The 17,596-nt window shown below is 40.2% G+C and overlaps 2 protein-coding genes across 2 annotated transcripts in view; one reads left to right on the forward strand and one right to left on the reverse strand.

The window, feature by feature from the left end:
* pnp5a (purine nucleoside phosphorylase 5a) overlaps positions 1 to 17,596 on the forward strand; it is a 50,431-nt gene that overhangs the window by 2,282 nt on the left and 30,553 nt on the right. The gene's annotated exons all lie outside the window — the stretch shown is intronic.
* On the reverse strand, positions 1,943 to 13,582 carry LOC117807136 (ATP-sensitive inward rectifier potassium channel 10-like). The gene is made up of 5 exons (XM_034676209.1): positions 13,201 to 13,582; positions 12,108 to 12,319; positions 10,821 to 10,952; positions 10,360 to 10,537; positions 1,943 to 3,960 (listed from the first exon to the last, which is right to left on the reverse strand). The coding sequence occupies exons 1-5, from the start codon at positions 13,535 to 13,537 to the stop codon at positions 3,563 to 3,565; spliced, it is 1,257 nt and encodes a 418-aa protein (XP_034532100.1). The 5' UTR covers positions 13,538 to 13,582; the 3' UTR covers positions 1,943 to 3,562.

Below are 17,596 nucleotides of genomic sequence, written 5' to 3' on the forward strand. Positions count from 1 at the left end.
TGAGTTTGACACCCCTGCTTTAGTTACTCACAACTTTTGCTTGGAAGTCAGCTGATGAATGTTCTTTTCTGAAATAAGATCCCGAAGACCGGAAACAGTTTGTGTGCTTGTGTTTGCTTTGTCTAAATGGTGTAATAATAATAATCTAATAATTATTTGTAGAGCGCTTTTCAAAAACCAAGTTTCAAAGCGCTTCATATGGGCAGAAGTTCATAAAATCACACAAATCAAGATTAAACAATAAAATATATTTTAAAATACATAAAAGTCCCCTAAAAGAACTCTAAAGGAATACAATTATTTTAAAATATATGTCTTAAAATGGTTCAATGAAGTAAAATTTAGATAAAATCAGGAAAGGCTCTACGGTTAAACTATGAAGAGATCATTGACTCAACAGAACTGATGTCTTCCGGCAGATTGTACCAAAGTGTGTAGCCGTATCTCGGGTAATCTGAGCGTAGAGCAAATGCAGCTTAAACGTTACTTAGATCAGTCGGTTGATTAGTCTTGGTAATGATTGATGTGGCTGACAAGGAATCAGACATGAAATAATGTTTTCTAGATAAACATAGCGTAGCAGAATGTACACCCACGCATTATTGACTGCACTCATGCTTTGTGAAAATACATTTTGAGATATTTAAAAAGTACGTTGATTACTTAAGTATTTTTAAAAGCAGTTATTCCAGTACTTTAACTCAAGTAATAATTTGATGGAACAACTGGATATGACTTCCTTGGTGTCATACGTTTTATTAGATGTCTTTTCAGCACTGAAATGTCCTGTTTTTTCAACGTTTATCATGTATAGTTAAGTCAGTTTTTCACTGCAACTAAAAATATTTTTACTATAATTTACATCTAGCATAGATAAGTCATTCAAAACCAAAATTAACAAGCACGCCTGCTTTGAAAAAAAGAGTTCACTGAAAATATCTGAAACTGCAACTTTTAACATATGAGACTGTAAAGAAGTATTTCCCTCTTTATGTTTTATTATGAGTTATGAGAATGTTTTAGTATACAGTCTACATTCAAAAATTTGCAAAGCAGTGTAATCACTTCAAATAATACTGTATATTATAAAAATTTCAAAAAAGATATTAATGACCTATTGCAGCCCATGTACAGTACCACAATTTCCCACTAGGGGGCTACAGCCCACCCTTTTCGAAATTTAGTCAGGGTCAAATGTGGGCAGGGCTGGTCTTCATGTGGGTGAGCGTATGGATACTCAAGGTCCTCAGGCCTAGACATTTAATTTGTTAAGTCCTATTGATTATTACCTTACTAAACATAATTGAAACCACAAACTTAGAGACTTAGTATAAGTCAGATTTCTCTGTATGTGTTTGTTTTTAAGCTTAATGCAAGTGAGGCTCTTTAAATTCTACATTAGTGGATAGCAGATTTTTAGACAAGACATATATCATTAAACTAAGATAAGTTATGTTTTACACCTAGGACTACATTTCTGGAACAGACATGGTTAAGTTACTACTCGTGTCACTATATGTTAAATTATTTACATTAAACAGTCTTAAAAATAATTGCCCACTCTAAGTATTGGTGCTTTAAATTGATTGGTCAGAGAACAAGTTCATCCAATGAGTTTCACTGTAGGCTGAGTTTTTGTGATTTTGTATTTGGGCCGGTGACGCTCACACAAACCCAGAAACAGCCATTAAACAGTTGTTCTGAATTTGGAAGCACTGCTCCTCTCAGGGTTTGTATATCTTACAAATCATGAACATATAAAATGTAATACGATATAACCTATTATTGACCAATCATTACTTATGCACATGTATATTATATGATGAAGACACATTAGAGTTGTTTTCAGCCTAATATTTGACTTCAGAGACAGCTCAAGACAGAACAATATAGTTCAATGCACACACATAAAAACATGGTGTAAATAAGACATTTATTAAATATGACACTTAAAAAGTGCTTACTTCAAAAGTTAGACCAGAGAGCTTCCAGTTTGATGATTGAACCATATACAGTATACAGAAGGCTTTGCAGTATAAACAAGCACAGTTTCTAAGCAGGCATTGGTGATGAAATATTTTGTGTTAATTTATATTTTTTATTGTATATTCGGCTCCTGAATTTAACTTTAATAGTGGCACTTTATATTGTATTACAAATACAAAGGAGATCATGTGATATAAAATATATTACTGATTTTTAATAGCATGCTCCAAATTTCCTTTACTTCAAATTTTAATTCTTTAATTTACTCTCGAATTAATTTTAATGCCCTTATTGTGCAAGTACCATGATTTAAATTTATTTAAAGTGTCTGTGTAGGGTAAAAAAAATACATGCAATTATCATCCACTTATATGTTCTCAACTGATGCAAGAGGACTGATTACTCATGTATGGGTAGAATCCACAGATACTTCTCGAACCACAGTATGAAGCACACTTCAAAACATTGTGCATGAAATCAGTAAAACTGAACACTGAAATGCAGAGCTGTTTCAAAACATGAAGAATGTAGGAAAAATATTTTATACACTGTACAGAGGTACTTAACACACATACACACACGTGTTCATTTTAACAGTATTACAATATTCACAAAATTACCCATTTTCAAGCCAACATAGCATCAAGGTTTAATCATGTATTACAGTGCATTAGGTATCAAAGTTAGTTCAGTTATTCTCATATGTGAAATGCCACTTTTTTTTTCAAGTTAAAGTGCTTTTAGTAATATTACTATCAATCATAAACCCACATAAACAAGAAAAGACATTCATATCAAAGAGCACAATATGTCCTGGAGCATCATGTAACAGTGTTGTTAGAAACTATCAGGTACATCAATTATGATACATTCCTTAAATGTTCTTGTTAAAAAATAATATGGTTCCAGTATTTTCCCCCAAACCACTGGAGGTCTTCCATGGTAATAAAAAAGGAAAACAGTACTTTGATTCAGTGAGTACCACCCATAACGGAAGTTCAACTGCACTGCAAAATTCATCTTATCAGGTCAGTCTGTCCATGATTAAGCTCCTGCTTCTTAAAATAGCTTAAAAATAACAGATCAGAATATTTAACCTGGTTTTCTGTTGCTGTCTTGTTTCTCATATCAAGGTGAAAAACTCAGGTTTTAGTTACTTGCAGCCTAAACATGGACAAACAAACCTCAAAAGATGAAGATTTTTTAGTGTTTGCAGTAAATGAAGTCCAATCCAAACATAAAAATTGAATCTTGTTCAGAAGACAAGTTGACACGGTGTTGTTGCATTTTGCCTTTGCAACATGTGTGTTGTTGGGTTTGTGGCTTTCCTCACTATGGAGTTTGTTTGCAGCTTGTTGACTGTTTGTGGTTAAAGAAGCACTAGAGCTGTTGCACGGAAATGGAACCCAGGTTTTCAGTATGTAGTTCAAATGTGTGCAGTGTTCCGGTGTGCACAACTGGAGAGAGGGTGTTTTTCTGTAGTTTTTTTCTTCCTCTGGTGAGCAGCGTTCATGTTTTCTTCCTGTGTATGTATCATCTCATCTCAGTTTCACATCAGCTTTCTAAAACCTCTTCTTCAAACATTACTGATCCGTACACTCAGTGGGCTGCTATCTCTGATCCGCCCCCGCTCTCGGCCCCTCTCTTCCCCCCTGTAGCTCTCCTCCAGCCGCATCTTCTCAGGGTCCCATCCCATCCTCCTTGCTACCCGTGGCGACGGGACGCCTGCGATGGCGGACTCGGGGGCAGGGCTTGCTTGAAAAAGAGGTGGGGTTTTGGGTTTGGCCACTTTGTCGAAAAAGGCAAAATCTGCCACGTATTTTCCTGAGGGAGAGAGGGAGACTACAGGGGGGAACTCGTAGCCCCAGAGGATCTCGTCTGGAAGGTAGGACGTTCGAACCTGGCAGGTAGCGGAGGTCGGCTCGACTGTGGCACTCATGATCACCAGCAGCTCGAAGTCGGCCAGCTCTGGGTCTGTCCAACCACCACCTGAAGGAAGAGGAGAACTTTACTAAAACATCTGAGTCTTTCAAAGCAAACTGTGCTCCTTACCATAGAGCCTACAACAATATCAACACAGTGAAGAAAAAGACAAAAAGCAGAAATACAAAAACCTGCCAACAAACTCACTTTATTAAAGCCCCTGTAAGGAGTTTTTATCTGGTTATGAAACAGATTGAACTTAAGACTTAAAACTCAAGACAATTAGCAAACACACTGACTTTATAATTTATATTTAATGCCTGTAACCGCTGTGAGGGGGCAGGTGTAAGATGAAACATGGTGAAGGAAACCCCTTTTTGTATAGTTTCCTTGGGGAAATAAATGACGAATGACACAACTCTCAAAAGAAAGCAAGATTATTCCTTTTTTGGCAGAAAACAGAACTACACACGCACAAAAGAATATCAGCAAAGAGATAAGAGGGTATCATCAACAATACACCAATAAAGCAGCATTTTCTTGGCCACTAGGGGGAGTGCATCAATCCAAGAGCACATACTGGATTAAAAACATGTGAATAAGTCGTGTTAAAATTGTTAGCATACTTACAATGAAAACTATTGAAGTTACAGGAAAGGAGATTTTGTACAGGTGCTGCTGTTGTTTCCTACATTAGCTATGAATGAAAACATGGGGCCTGGGTGGCCTTGCGGTTTAAGCGCCCAACATACAGAGGACTACAGTCCTCGTCGCAGGGGTCATCGCTCAATTCCCGACCGGGTCGCCCATTTCCTGCATGTCTACCCCACTCTCTACTCCCACATTTCCTGTCTCTCTTCAGCTGTCATAACGAATAAAAGGCAAAAAGCCCCAAAAATATTTAAAAAAAAAGAAAGAAAATGAATGAAAACATAAAAACAGGAATATTTTTAAAGCTAAGTTTTTGGGGCTTTTTGCCTTTATTTGATAGGACAGCTGAAGAGAGACAGGAAACATGGGGAGTAGAGAGTTGGGGAAGACATGCAGGAAATGGTCGCGGCCGAGAATCGAACCGGCGACCCCTGCGACGAGAACTGTAGCCTCTGTATGTAGGGCGCTTAGATGCTAGGCCACCAGCGCCCCAAAACAGGAATATTTTGTCTTTAACACAATAAAAATAGTTTATTTTAATGTTATTTTTAACAATAAGCAGGAAAATGTTAAACTATAGCATAAGTGAAAATGTTAAACTGACCCCAAAAGTAGGTTGTCGGGATACAGGTGCTTTGAATCTGAAGGATAATTTTCTTAGCTGCAAAGATCAATCATATTTGAATCATCATTAAATAATCTTAAATATACATGGTGTCTCCTTGCCTAGCTTTAGTTGTAGGCAGGGTAATAAGCGAGATAATGTATAGTTAGACAGTGGTTACCTACTTTGCTTCAGGGTTTTGTCTCACCTTGTCTGGGTTGTATTTGCTTAACATCCTGCTCACTGTACATTATTTTTTACATGCCTGTGTCCTTCGGGGTTTCATTTTCATTTGAAATATATGTATTACTCAGAATGCCTTTATTAGAGAGGGACATTTCCAGTTCACTTTCATAGAAGTCTTAGAAGTCAGGGAAAGAATGATTCATTCAGTAAAAAGAGTCATTATTGTGAGTAAGAAAAAAATAGACAAAAAAAAACACACCGAAACACACACAAGCACACACACACACACACATCCTGTAATTTCCAAAATACAAAACATCCCACTTACAGACTGTTTCCACAAACACTTGACCGGATCTGACACAGACACTAACAAAAACAGAACTGATTTCTGAAAGTTGAAAGCGCACACAGAAGTGAAAGCTGCCACATATTGGAAGCTATCCAATGATAAATATTTGACATATTTTGAACAATATATGCAGAATATGCTCGTCATTCATCTCCAAAAACCGCCTTAACACGAGAGGCACACTAGCAGATATATGCGCTCAAACAAACACACACCTGTATCAACAGGCCTCACTCAGAATGCAGACTCTGTCATCTGTCTAAACAGTCCTTCCCTTAACCCAGACCCCAATAATGCTCCCACCGGAGTAAAAAACACCAGGTTCGCAACCACATGTCCACACCATGACAGACTTTGGGGATTCTCTATATCACCTTTTGTGGGTGGAACAAAAGGACATTCATATATGTAGTTATCTTTTCGAGCATCCCTAACAGCATGGCTCCAAGAAGGCAGGGCCCATTTGTCTGTAGGATGGTTAGTGCACCAGATTTGTTTGAAATATCTTGGTAACTCCAGCAAGTTTTGATATGAAATTTTATAAAGACATTCATGGTTAACATTTGGGATGAATCTTGACATTTTGGCGTTATCCTGCTTATCTTTTAGGGCTAGCTTGGGGCTCAAAAAAATGTGCCTTAACCACTGCTGAACGAAATGGCTTAAAATTTAGTACAGACTTTCAGAATCACTTATTTTATACTAACTTTGATGATCCCACTCTTTTTCACACGCTGCCCCACGTCACTGGTCAAAACTATATATCTATATCAGACTGAATATACCTTCTGTTCTGTGCTAATTAGCCAATATAACCTTGGGTGACTTGAAAGGCACCTCCAAATAAAATGTATTAATATTGGCATGCTCAAACTGATGTAGAATAGAATAGAATAGAATACCTTTATTGTCATTGCGTGACTTGCAAACAATGAAATTAGGAGCGCTTATCCGTTGGTGCATATATACATACATATATACATAAACAACAATAGCAGCAAGAGCAACAGTGGTCTGATAATAAACCTTTTTGAAAAAGAAATTTGCTTTAAAATAAATAGTATTTACAGTTGTTATTGCAGTGAGTATTGCACGTCGGGTGGGGGGGGGGGGGGGGGGGGGGGGGGGGGGGGGGGGGAGGATCAGATATTGCACATCGATTTTATTGCACGGGAGGAAGAGTGTAGTCAGTGTGTCTTATGGTGAGTGTTTAGAGTGTTGATGGCTCTAGGGAAAAAGCATGTAACGCATGAGTCCCGCTGCGCTGGGTTTTTGGGGGTTTCTTGTGATTCCTTGTTGCTCAGCCTGTTAGCACAAAGCAGACACATGAAAAACTGGAAGTATCTGATCTTTGCTAGCTTGTATTTGTATCGCTTTCAGTTAAGAATGAGTTTATTACAATCTGCATGTAAAAAAAATTTAGACTTACAATGTTGGCAATTAGCAAAAGCACTTTCGTACAGTCTGGCATAGCTGATAGCATATGGCTCTCATCTTTAGGCTTTGCTTTACTTTATTCTGTTATTTATACTGTATATACTGTTCCCAACTGGTGGAAGGAATTACCTAACTCCTTATGATCCACAGAGTCCCTTTCTACTTTTAAGAGACGTCTGAAGACTCAACTGTTCAGGGGAACATTTAGGCACTTAACCTGACCCTTCTCCTTTTTTCCCTCAGGGGTCGAATGATCAGAAGGTCTAAAACCCAGCTCTTATTGAATATTTAGCACTGAATGTTGAATGCTGTTGAATGTTAAACGATATTGTTGACTTGAATTACTTACTAAGGTTTTTCCCTCCAGTCTAAATTCTTGCTTGTGTTGTACATCGCTTCGGACAAAAGCGCCTCCTAAATGAAATTGTAGAATTGTAGACTATATAAGAGCTGAAAGCCACATTGAATGTACACATTTTCTATTTATGTTGATGAATCTATCATTCGGAGGATATTAGTTTTGAGGACTCTTATTGTCTGCCAGCCATCCCCTAATGCCCTTGTTTAATGTCTCCATTATCTTTCTACCTTGGCTTCCTGCCATTGCAGTCAAGTCTGCACCCTTGTATGCTGCTTGCCCTAGTTTTGAACCTTGCATATATTTTTAAATCTCCTTCCTGCTATCATAGGGAAATTCTCTACCTTGTTAGTCACTGACCACAGAATGTTTAAAAGGAAAAACAAAGTCTTTGAATGAGTCATTGGTGGTGTTTTTCCAATAGTAGGTGTAAATATTTAAAATTTACCCTGCAGTTCGGCAGCTAAGATGCTGCTCCAATAGACCATCTCCACAGAGTCTTGTCCCCATCAGTCAGGGTTTTAATCAGACCAGACACCATGAAGTTAGCTCTGCTGGAGTCGTAGAATTTAGTTTGAAGAACCACTAAGTGCAGGAATGCATAGTGTGCTCAATCATGAGTATTATCATGAATGTATGGGCCTGAACTGCAGACTGTTATGTCCACAAAGGACACCCATGAATGTGAAGATTCTCAGTCATCCAGGTCATGGTAATTCAAAGCTTGATCCAAAAGGCAACTGTCAGGAAAGTACTGAATGACTGTCGGGAGCCTTTCAGAGGAGAGCTGAGACATCTTTAAGAATTGTCTACCAAGTCCAGTTGCCTTACGGATGAAGCTTTGAGACACCCATGTAAGTCTCCGTCCATGGTTGTGATCCCTAAGTAGTACTTTTGGGTTGTGCATGAAAAGTGCAGGCTAACTGTGCTTATCAAGTAAAAAAAAAATCTTCTTAATGAAAAAGAAACCTGTCCCTCAGAGTTTTTGTCGAATTACAGTCTTTCACCAAGCATCTGCGATTCTGAGTTTTTAGGTCATATGATTGATGTCTTTGAGTGAAAAAGTAGTGACTTCCTTTCTCATAAACTGATAGTTATCTGCCGTTTTCACTATTAGCATGTGGTGTAATGCCTCCTTTTTATCTTAATGAGAGCATCTCTCCTGCTTTCATGACAGGAAACCACCCAGATAAAGCAGCAACCGGGCATGATAGTAAAACCTAGCTTCTGTTACTGTTGACATTTAGAGTAGAGATTACTACTGCACTCTAATGTGAGCTGTAATGAAATACCCCAAATAACTGAAAGTTTAAGTCTACCATCAAAGTCGAAAGAAAGGCTTGGCTGCAGGGATTAACAAAATATCTGGGAAAATAATCCAAGTATACAAATGTTGTCGGCTGCATAAGACAAAACTGATAATAACATGAAATTAAATGTGTTAAGTGAAGCAAGGAAAGATTACGAGCGTAAATAACGCAGCAGAGTCCATCACCACTGATGCCTTTGAGACTTCCACTGCTGCTGTAAGTGGATCTGCGCATTTCGTGTCAGCACCCCAGCTGTACAGCATGTGCTCTAATGAGGGGTGTCTCTGAGCATCTCTCTCACTCACATTCCAGCCAGAATGAAACCCTCTCCTTCAGTGCCAAACCAAGCCAACTCTGGACAGTTAGAGGCAGCCAAGCACGCAGCACATGACCGTAAATACCAGCACACCTACAGACACATACTTACTGAATGTACTGTATATACAGTTATTCTCAAGACTTATTGATCCCAAATTATATTGACCAGTTTATAAAACATATTATACTTTGAAAATGCACACTTCAGTTAAAATATTGATCAATTTTTAGGAGATTAGTTAAAAAAATCTCAAATGACAGATTTTGTAATTTACATATTTTCACCTGCTAGCCTGCAAATCACAGCACTTCTGTATAACAGCTGATCTTTTTCACCTCCTTACTCTCTGAAATATTGATTAAAAAATGCACCAAAAGTAAAACAGAAACATCTATTAGTGGCCTGTGTAGAACTTTGATTAGCAAGTCCAGTATCTCCAATTCTTAGTGACTGAAAATATCATTACATTCATACTATATGATCAAATGAAAAATAAATAAATGAGTTGTAATTGTGTTCAAGCCAGGGCAGTGGTGCAGTGGGTAGCGCTGTTGCCTCACAGCTAGAAGGTTCCTGGTTCAAATCCCCGGCTGGGTAGGTGCCTTTCTGTGTGGAGTTTGCATGTTCTCCCTGTGCATACGTGGGTTCTCTCCGGGTACTCCAGCTTCCTCCCACACTCCAAAAACATGCTCACCAGGTTAATTGGTCGCTCTAAATTGCCCGTAGGTGTAAGTGTGTGCGCGAATGGTTGTCTGTCTCTCTGTTAGCCCCGTGATAGGTTGGCGACCTGTCCAGGGTGTACTCTGCCTTCCGCCCGAAGCCAGCTGGGATAGGCTCCAGCCCCCCCGTGACCCCTAACGGGATAAGCGGTCAAGATGATGGATGGATGGATGGATGGATGTGTTCAAGCCATGTGCACATAGATGCCACATTGGCATTCTATGTAATGCCATCTTTAGTTGTCCCAACGTGCTTGCAGGATTGCTAAATCTTGTGTTTTGTTGAACATTTTTCACATTTTCGGTTGACATAAGAGAACTTCCCTTCTCCTGGCTTTCACAACCCAACATGACTCAAACTCTAATTTACATCCTGATAAAGATTGCTGTTGGATTGTTTTTGGTTCCTTTTTATGTACCGTGTGGCGTACTGACAAACTGGAGTTTTATTTTGTAGGCTTTGTGTGTGACTTGAAAAAAGAGTGTTGAAGAGTACCATTCTCCTATGATATACCTTTTGTTGCCCAGGCCCTGAGGGGGCTGTTTTCGTCAATGATGTGGTAGAAAGTCAGGGGGATGATAAGGAAGGGGCTGTCGCTGGACGTGTCCACCTGGAAAGGCACATTGCGCTGGTCCAGCCGCACCGTCTCGCCCTCCTTTGTCAGGGACGTCTGAAGCAACTTCCCCGTCACCTGGGAGCCAAGATGGAGTCAGTAAATGAAGCCAAGAGGTTGCAGAAGGCATCCTGTAACCAAAAGGCCCCAGGTTTAATACCTGCAATGGGCAATATCCTTATCAAAGGTGATGTGTCCTTGAGTGTGGCTTTTACTGTCATGCCCAGACACTAAAAGTGGTGTTAATGTTTTTCAATACAATAAACAATTTGACTATAATTACTTACTGGAGGGGAAATACTCAAATACCTCCATCAACCACCAAATTGGAAATGGATATTCCCAAAAGTGACCTGCATACCTGGCATCCTAACAAGAGGCTTTTGCGCATGTTGGCCACTCGGATCATAAGGCATGGCCGCCCCTCGTAATTAGACACAACAGCATGTTGACTGAACTTCACCGTCTCCCCTCTCTTCTTGGGACGAGCTACCTACAAGAGGAGGAAAACATGTTAAAATTTTGTTATAAAAGGATTTATAATGTCTCCTGTTGCTACAAACCCTAAACACCTCTCATTACCCGCCGTAATCATCTACAGGGCTTATCATTGCTGTTTCTGGGAAGGTTGTTTGACTATATGTTAAGAGGAAACTGTTTAAATAACCTTGTTTTTGACTGATTGTTACAATCAGCAAGGCGATAATCTGTAAGGGTGACCGATAACAAAGTTGATAGCTGTAATCACAGGGTCAAAGAAAAACTTGTTGAGGTGAGTGGGTTTAAAGCACAAGCCTTTTAGATCTGAAAAGCTTCTTTAGAGGGAGGTCATGAAAGATTCTTTGTACATTTTGACAGTTTTAAGATTTGGTTAGCAATTAAAATAGATGAGTATTATTTTGTATTTCCATGTTTCTATTCATCACTCAGTCAGTATGTTTACATGCAAAGTTAAGCTGAGCAACAGTTATAGCTCGGTTAGGCCATTTAATTGGACTACTGTCCTTGTACCAGTATACAAGCACTGTGCGAGAATCAATTTAGTGACTAATGTCTGCCTTCGCTTTGCTAGCTGGCGACATTCCCCATCTTGGCTCCTTACTATTTGACGGCTTCTGGATGCCCTTGATAAAACAATGGAAAAAAAGGCTAGCAAGAAGCTAACTGGTTGTATGTCGAACGATGAGGACATGGACAACTTAACAGCTCTTTACCCTCTGGTATTAATGATTTGAGTGCTTCATCTTGTTTATTTGCCTTCCTCTCCTACGGTAGAGGATTTGTTTACTGCCTGGCTTCCTTGTATGCATTTGTGCATGCACAGAATATCTATCCCAGTTTGGGTCCAATTGAGGTGTTTAATTGCAAGAAAAAATTAAATCCCCAACCGCATTATCCAGTTATGTTTGCCCAACTTTGAGTAACCTAATTAAATGTCATTCAGACGGACTAACAAGTTCACATATATTTGAAAAGTATAGTTTTAGTCGGACTGACCCAATTATTGACATTATGTAAACATACGGAGTGATAAAATGCCATCCAAAGCAGGCCACAGATATCTTTCAAAACTTTCACTTTTTCATCAGCTACTTGAAATTTGATTTAGCATTTTCTGGCTTGCTCCAAACTAAAAACATCATCTGACCTTAGCAAGGAAGGTTCCAGTGATGAAGATCTCCATCACCATGGTGATAACCAACTGGAATATGAGCAGCACAATGGCGGCAGGACACTCCTCGGTGATGCACCGGAAACCGTAGCCAATGGTGGTTTGGGACTCCAGAGAGAAGAGGAAGGCTCCTGTCAAGGTCTTCACCTCCATTACACATGGAGTATGGTTGGAGGGGGGGTCAAACTCTGGAGGGACAATAGAAGGTCTTGGGTTTTGAGTTGCAACATTTTGTCCCCTCTCGGGATGTTTTGTAAGATCTTTCTTGCTTGCGCTCATACTGTAACCCAAAACTGTATTCTCAGGTCTTCTTAGTTTAACCATTCGTTATTTTTTAATCAAAGTCAAAGGACATGGATAAAGGCAGTTGTCCTTTTAGTTAGTTTGGCCTTTTAAAGAGAAATGACGGACATCAGAAGTTTCCATTACTCATTGGCATGTATGCAGTCTTTTTAGAGGTACTGCAAAAACAAAATGTTGACACTGATTGTGATTCCAGATGGAAGGTTAGGGGTCAAGTTATCAAGTTATTTATGTTTTATCTTGAAGGGAACATGGATGTCTGTTGAATATTTTTGTTGCTATCCAATAGTTGTTGAGACATTTCTGTGAAATCATAAATGTCAAAGACAGTGATGGAAGAAAAGTCAACCAATGTCAGTATGATATATATTCTCTGGGGACCATGAATCTTGATGCCAGTGGACAAAATTCGGGAAGTGAAATTGTGCACACCTACTCTGTGGGTGTTGAGATTCTTCACCTGAGAACCTGACAGTCTTGACCTGCTTGTGCCAACTCGACAAAATGTAAGGGAGTCACCAGAGTCATTCTGCTTGATCCTCTAGGGACCATTATTTGTCACTCCTGCACTGACTACCTGGTACTGCAAAAACTAAAGACATACATCTATAGAGCAAATAAGAAGGAACTTTCATTTATGTGATGGCTCTGCTGTGGTCTTGTTTTAGGATGCTTCATCCTTTAGGGCATTTCATCTAATTTCATAACCTGTTCATTGTGAATTTGTGACAATGCACAGTGAGGCTCACCACCTATCACATCTTACCCAGCAGATCTCCATGCACCATTGCCACCAGGTACCAAAGCACTCCAAAAACGAACCAAGTCCCAGCAAAGGTAGCAGAGAAGAGGAAGAACTTGTAGCGCCATTGCATGTCTAGAAAAGTTGTCCAGAGATCCCGGAGGTACAGCGCTCCACGTCCGCTAACATGCTCGATGCGTACATTGCTTCGTCCGTCTTTGGAGAGGGACTCTGCGCCTCCTTCGAAGAGGCATTGGGCCCTCCAGCTTCTTTTCCTCCACCACCTGCAACCAGCACCTACAACCCCCCCTGTGGAGCCCAGCAGGGGCTTGGTGATGTCAGTTTGTGTCTGGAGTGGCATACTTTCTGAGGGGGAGGGAGCCCTCAGAGGAAGGTGGGGTGGCTGAGAGTCATGTCTGGTGCTATAGGGGGTTGGAGACAGAGAGGAGAGACATCAGAGGTAAGTAGAAGAAAAAGAGAATGAGATGGCAAGAAAATGGAACATGGGCTGTAAGATCAAGTGAACAGCAGGTGAGTCAAAATGAAAAGGTGCAGGATGTGTGGAAAGCATAAAGACGGAACATTTTATAAGCACATGAATAAGAAAAATGACGTGGTGGAACATTCAGGATGAGAAGAAGGGGATTAGAAGCACGTTTTTCAACTTGACAGTGTCCTGGCTGTCCATGGTGGTCCATTTAAGCCCCTTTTCCTCCTTTCACTGGAGGCAGCTGGCCTTGTCAAAATAAAAGTCCTCTTTCAGCATGAAGGCACAGCTGCTCTTTCACATTAAAAGCCTGATAGTGCAGGCACACTCACGTGTTGCTTGCACGAGGCTGCTACTGAATTGAGATGAGGAGACACTGGTAGCTGTTATTTCGTGTGGAAAGGAACACCGAAGACAAGTACTGAATCTCAAATCTGAGATCAGCCACCAAAACCACCCTACTGTTTTTTCTGAAAGCTGATTTCATACTTACCCTAACTTTTGGGCTTGTTTGTCCTTGGAGACAGCCCTCATGTATGTAAGATTTGAAGGAGATGTGACACACTGATGTGAATTTCAGCAACTTTGGTGAACTTTACGAAAAGGTAGAATATTCCCCTTGCCCATCCACAACATTGATATGGAAAACAAGGCGACATTCGTAAAGAAATGTTTCTCCAAATTACTCGAACATGATTGGATTGAATAGGCACACCATCAATAGGATATGTTGGGCCATGAAGGATGCATTTTTTCAGCCCCATTGAGATGCAACAGCATTTGAGGCTGTGCTGACATAATCAGTTTGCACCCTAAGATGTATTGCCATGTTGTTTCCCCCCAACAGATAACATAGCATCAAAACAGACCTACAGGACAACATTGCTTGAGGCTACCATGTACGTAGCGGCCACTACCTGATGTAATCCACAGGAAGTAAAACTTTAATGTGGCTGCAATTTGTAGGTTTTGCACACTTCCTGTGCTTCTTTAAAAGTAGCAGTCGTTCAATATTTGTTCGCTCAACTCCAACATGATCTTCCCTGTCTTGTTGGCCATTTTTTACAGTACACAGTAAGGCATTAAAAAAGCCTAACCCAATGGCTCGGAAGCCCTACCCCCAGTAAGGGTTTTGATGGTGTATTTTTGTGCACAGACACAAATGCAAAGGTATAAATCTCACAACCAAGTAGGCTTTTGGGCTCTACATTGACTCAGCACACTAGTACAAATCAGGCTTTGATGACGGGTTGGGCTACCATGTGCCACCAGAACACATTCAGTATACCTTGGCATTGATTCCATAAGTTTGACCTCTGGAGGGTTGGAGGGATGGAGCACCAATCCTCCCAAAGGTATTCCCTTATTTGTTGTGATGTTGAGGATGGAGAGTGTTAACATACTGGTGGTCATATGGTTGAAATCAAACCCATCAAACCAGTCGTGACTCCCGTCAGACCAGATTTATTTAACCCAGTACAAAGATTACCAATCAGAGAAACTTTGCTCTGTCTTACAGCTTCTTTTTTTCTGAAAGGGTTCAAGTGGAATCAAGAACCAGAGCCACAATAAGTTCAGCGACCAGGTATATTTGTCATCCATCCATCAAATATAGCTCACTTCAATGAGCGACTGTACTTGTTTGTAAGTACATCCACATCCTCACTCATTACTCAAGAGTGCCTGTTGTCAGTTCAGAAGTGTCACATGAGTATCAATCAACAATGGTGGTGTAATGTGATGGAATGGTTCAGTATAGAAGTGCCTGTGGGTGTCAAAGTGTTAGCAGTATACTCAATAAGTAACCCCCCAACCCACACTTGGGTGCCATGGACACTTATTGTCACTGTATGGTTTAGTCCCTTGTACACCCTTAACAGTTTCACCCTCCACAGCGCTGTAGTCTCTCTTTCTCCACATCCTTCTTTTTCTCACTCTCACTCACTGTCGACTAAATAGGCCCTTTTGTCTCAAAACTGCCTCTGCTTTCCGGAGCGAATATAACAAAACCAAAAACAAAACAACACAAACAAAAGCCAAAGAACCAGGGCGATCTGATATGCTCTGTCCTTTCCTGTCCTTTCTGACCCTTCTCTCTCCTCCCTCCACGCTGGAGCTCACACTGAGTGAATGAATAGAGATCTGTTGTTGATGTCTGTGCTCTGAATACTAAGATGTGGAGGGGGAGAGACGGGAGGGAGGCGGGGTCAAGAGGAGGCCCATGTGATTGGCCGTGTCCATCTCCAGCTGAACTCTGAACCCTGCAAAGCTCCTGCCTACACATACAGTAAACACATACTCGTGTATTGGACATATAGACCTTTTGAACAGTTTGAATGCAATACAATATCAGTTATTGTCCAAAGGAATGTTTGGTTTACAATGCAATGATCTCACACACAACACCGCATGCATGTCAACTAATTTACCCCTTTGTTCAGGTTATGGATGAGGTAAGCTCATGTTTTTAGAGTCAATCCCATGATAAGACCAAAGTGAACAATACGTCAATCCATCTCCATAGCCATTTAGTTCCTTTTACACAAATCTGTTTGACAGGGGCAGCACAACAATTTGTTATGTGATTAGCATATTACCACCTCATTAAGCTGTTGTGGCACAATTGCTGCATTTCAAGCAGACACGGAGCATCATAAGCATGTCTTTCGAGTCACGCCTATAACCACCTACAGAGTTTTAGAACCTGTATTCAACTTTTAATTATTTCTGTCCCCACCAACTTTTCAGGAACAAATCTAGCTCTTTAGCAACTTCCACAGTTGTTAAAAGATGGCACAAATACAGTGATGGTGCTAAAGAAAATGCAGTTCCTTGTGTTTCCACTTAAGGTGGGCCCCAAAAGGAAGGAAACCCATTGGAAAACAGATTAAGGGGTGTTGTTCTGGCCTATTGGTTAATGTACACCTGGCTACAACTCTTTGCTGCATCTCATCCCCCACTTTACACCCTACTTTTCCCATCTCTCTTCACCTGTCCTATTGATGAAGACATCATAACGGTCTGTGATTTCTGCCCTCCTTAGGAATTGTACAACCAATCTTCAACCTGCTATCCTTTGTCTCCATCTGCTTGTCCGGAACACATTTAACTCTATCACAATTTCAGTTCACTGACTAACGGCAAGCTAACTTTGTCTTGGTCTGTCTGGAGCTTTTGCGTAAAAGTCAGTTGTTTGCTATGTCTGGAAAGTAATTCGTTTAGAGGGGTTTAAGTGAATGAAATCAACGGGAACAAAGAAGCTACAAGCTTATTGCATTTTAAACAAATGAGACTCAGGTGAACACAGTGATCCCAAAAGGCTAACTTGGACACTGTTCTTTGAGCGCATTGTTACGCATTTACATTTCTTGATTTTCTGTACAAGTATATCCATCAGTGTCAGCTGTAAAAACAGGTAAATGAAGTAGTCTTTCATTTGTAAAGCAGTGGGTACTTTAACATGAATGAATCGTGCACTCGTTGGGACGTCCTGCTGCAGATTGTTTCACATTCTTTTGTTAGTTTAACTGATTGCAGGATAGCTCTTTGGAGGTTGTTTCAAGTCAACTACATCACTGAGGTTTATCTTAATGAATGATGTCCTGTAACACAAGTCAGAGGTGATTTGTATGTTTTCAAGAGATTTTGGGATAATGCTGACAGTATTTGTCAGGAGCATCAGATTTGGTCGCCTTGCGCAAGTGTCAATACTAAGACCAGTATAGATTGTTTCCACCCTCATATTTCAACAATTTCAGCTGTGAATAGTTCAATGAAATGTACATGCCAAATCATGTCAGTAATAGTATAACCAAATTAAATTTGTCATGGATATCAGTCTATCTGACAGTAATCCTGATTGACTCCCTGGCTTGTAAAATGACTTTTCCCATTCATTTGACGACCACACTCAAGGTTAGAGATCTCTTCCTC

This window comes from Notolabrus celidotus, chromosome 23 (genome assembly GCF_009762535.1).
Source record: "Notolabrus celidotus isolate fNotCel1 chromosome 23, fNotCel1.pri, whole genome shotgun sequence".
NCBI lineage: Eukaryota > Metazoa > Chordata > Actinopteri > Labriformes > Labridae > Notolabrus > Notolabrus celidotus.

Coding starts and splice junctions, on each gene's coding strand:
- LOC117807136 (XM_034676209.1), bottom strand. CDS start 13,537: ATGCCACTCCAGACACAAACTGACATCACCAAGCCCCTGCTGGGCTCC. Junction 10,538..10,820: donor GCCTCTTGTTAGGATGCCAG/GTATGCAGGTCA, acceptor CTTGGCTCCCAG/GTGACGGGGAAGTTGCTTCA. Junction 3,961..10,359: donor CAGGGCCTGGGCAACAAAAG/GTATATCATAGG, acceptor GTGGTTGGACAG/ACCCAGAGCTGGCCGACTTC.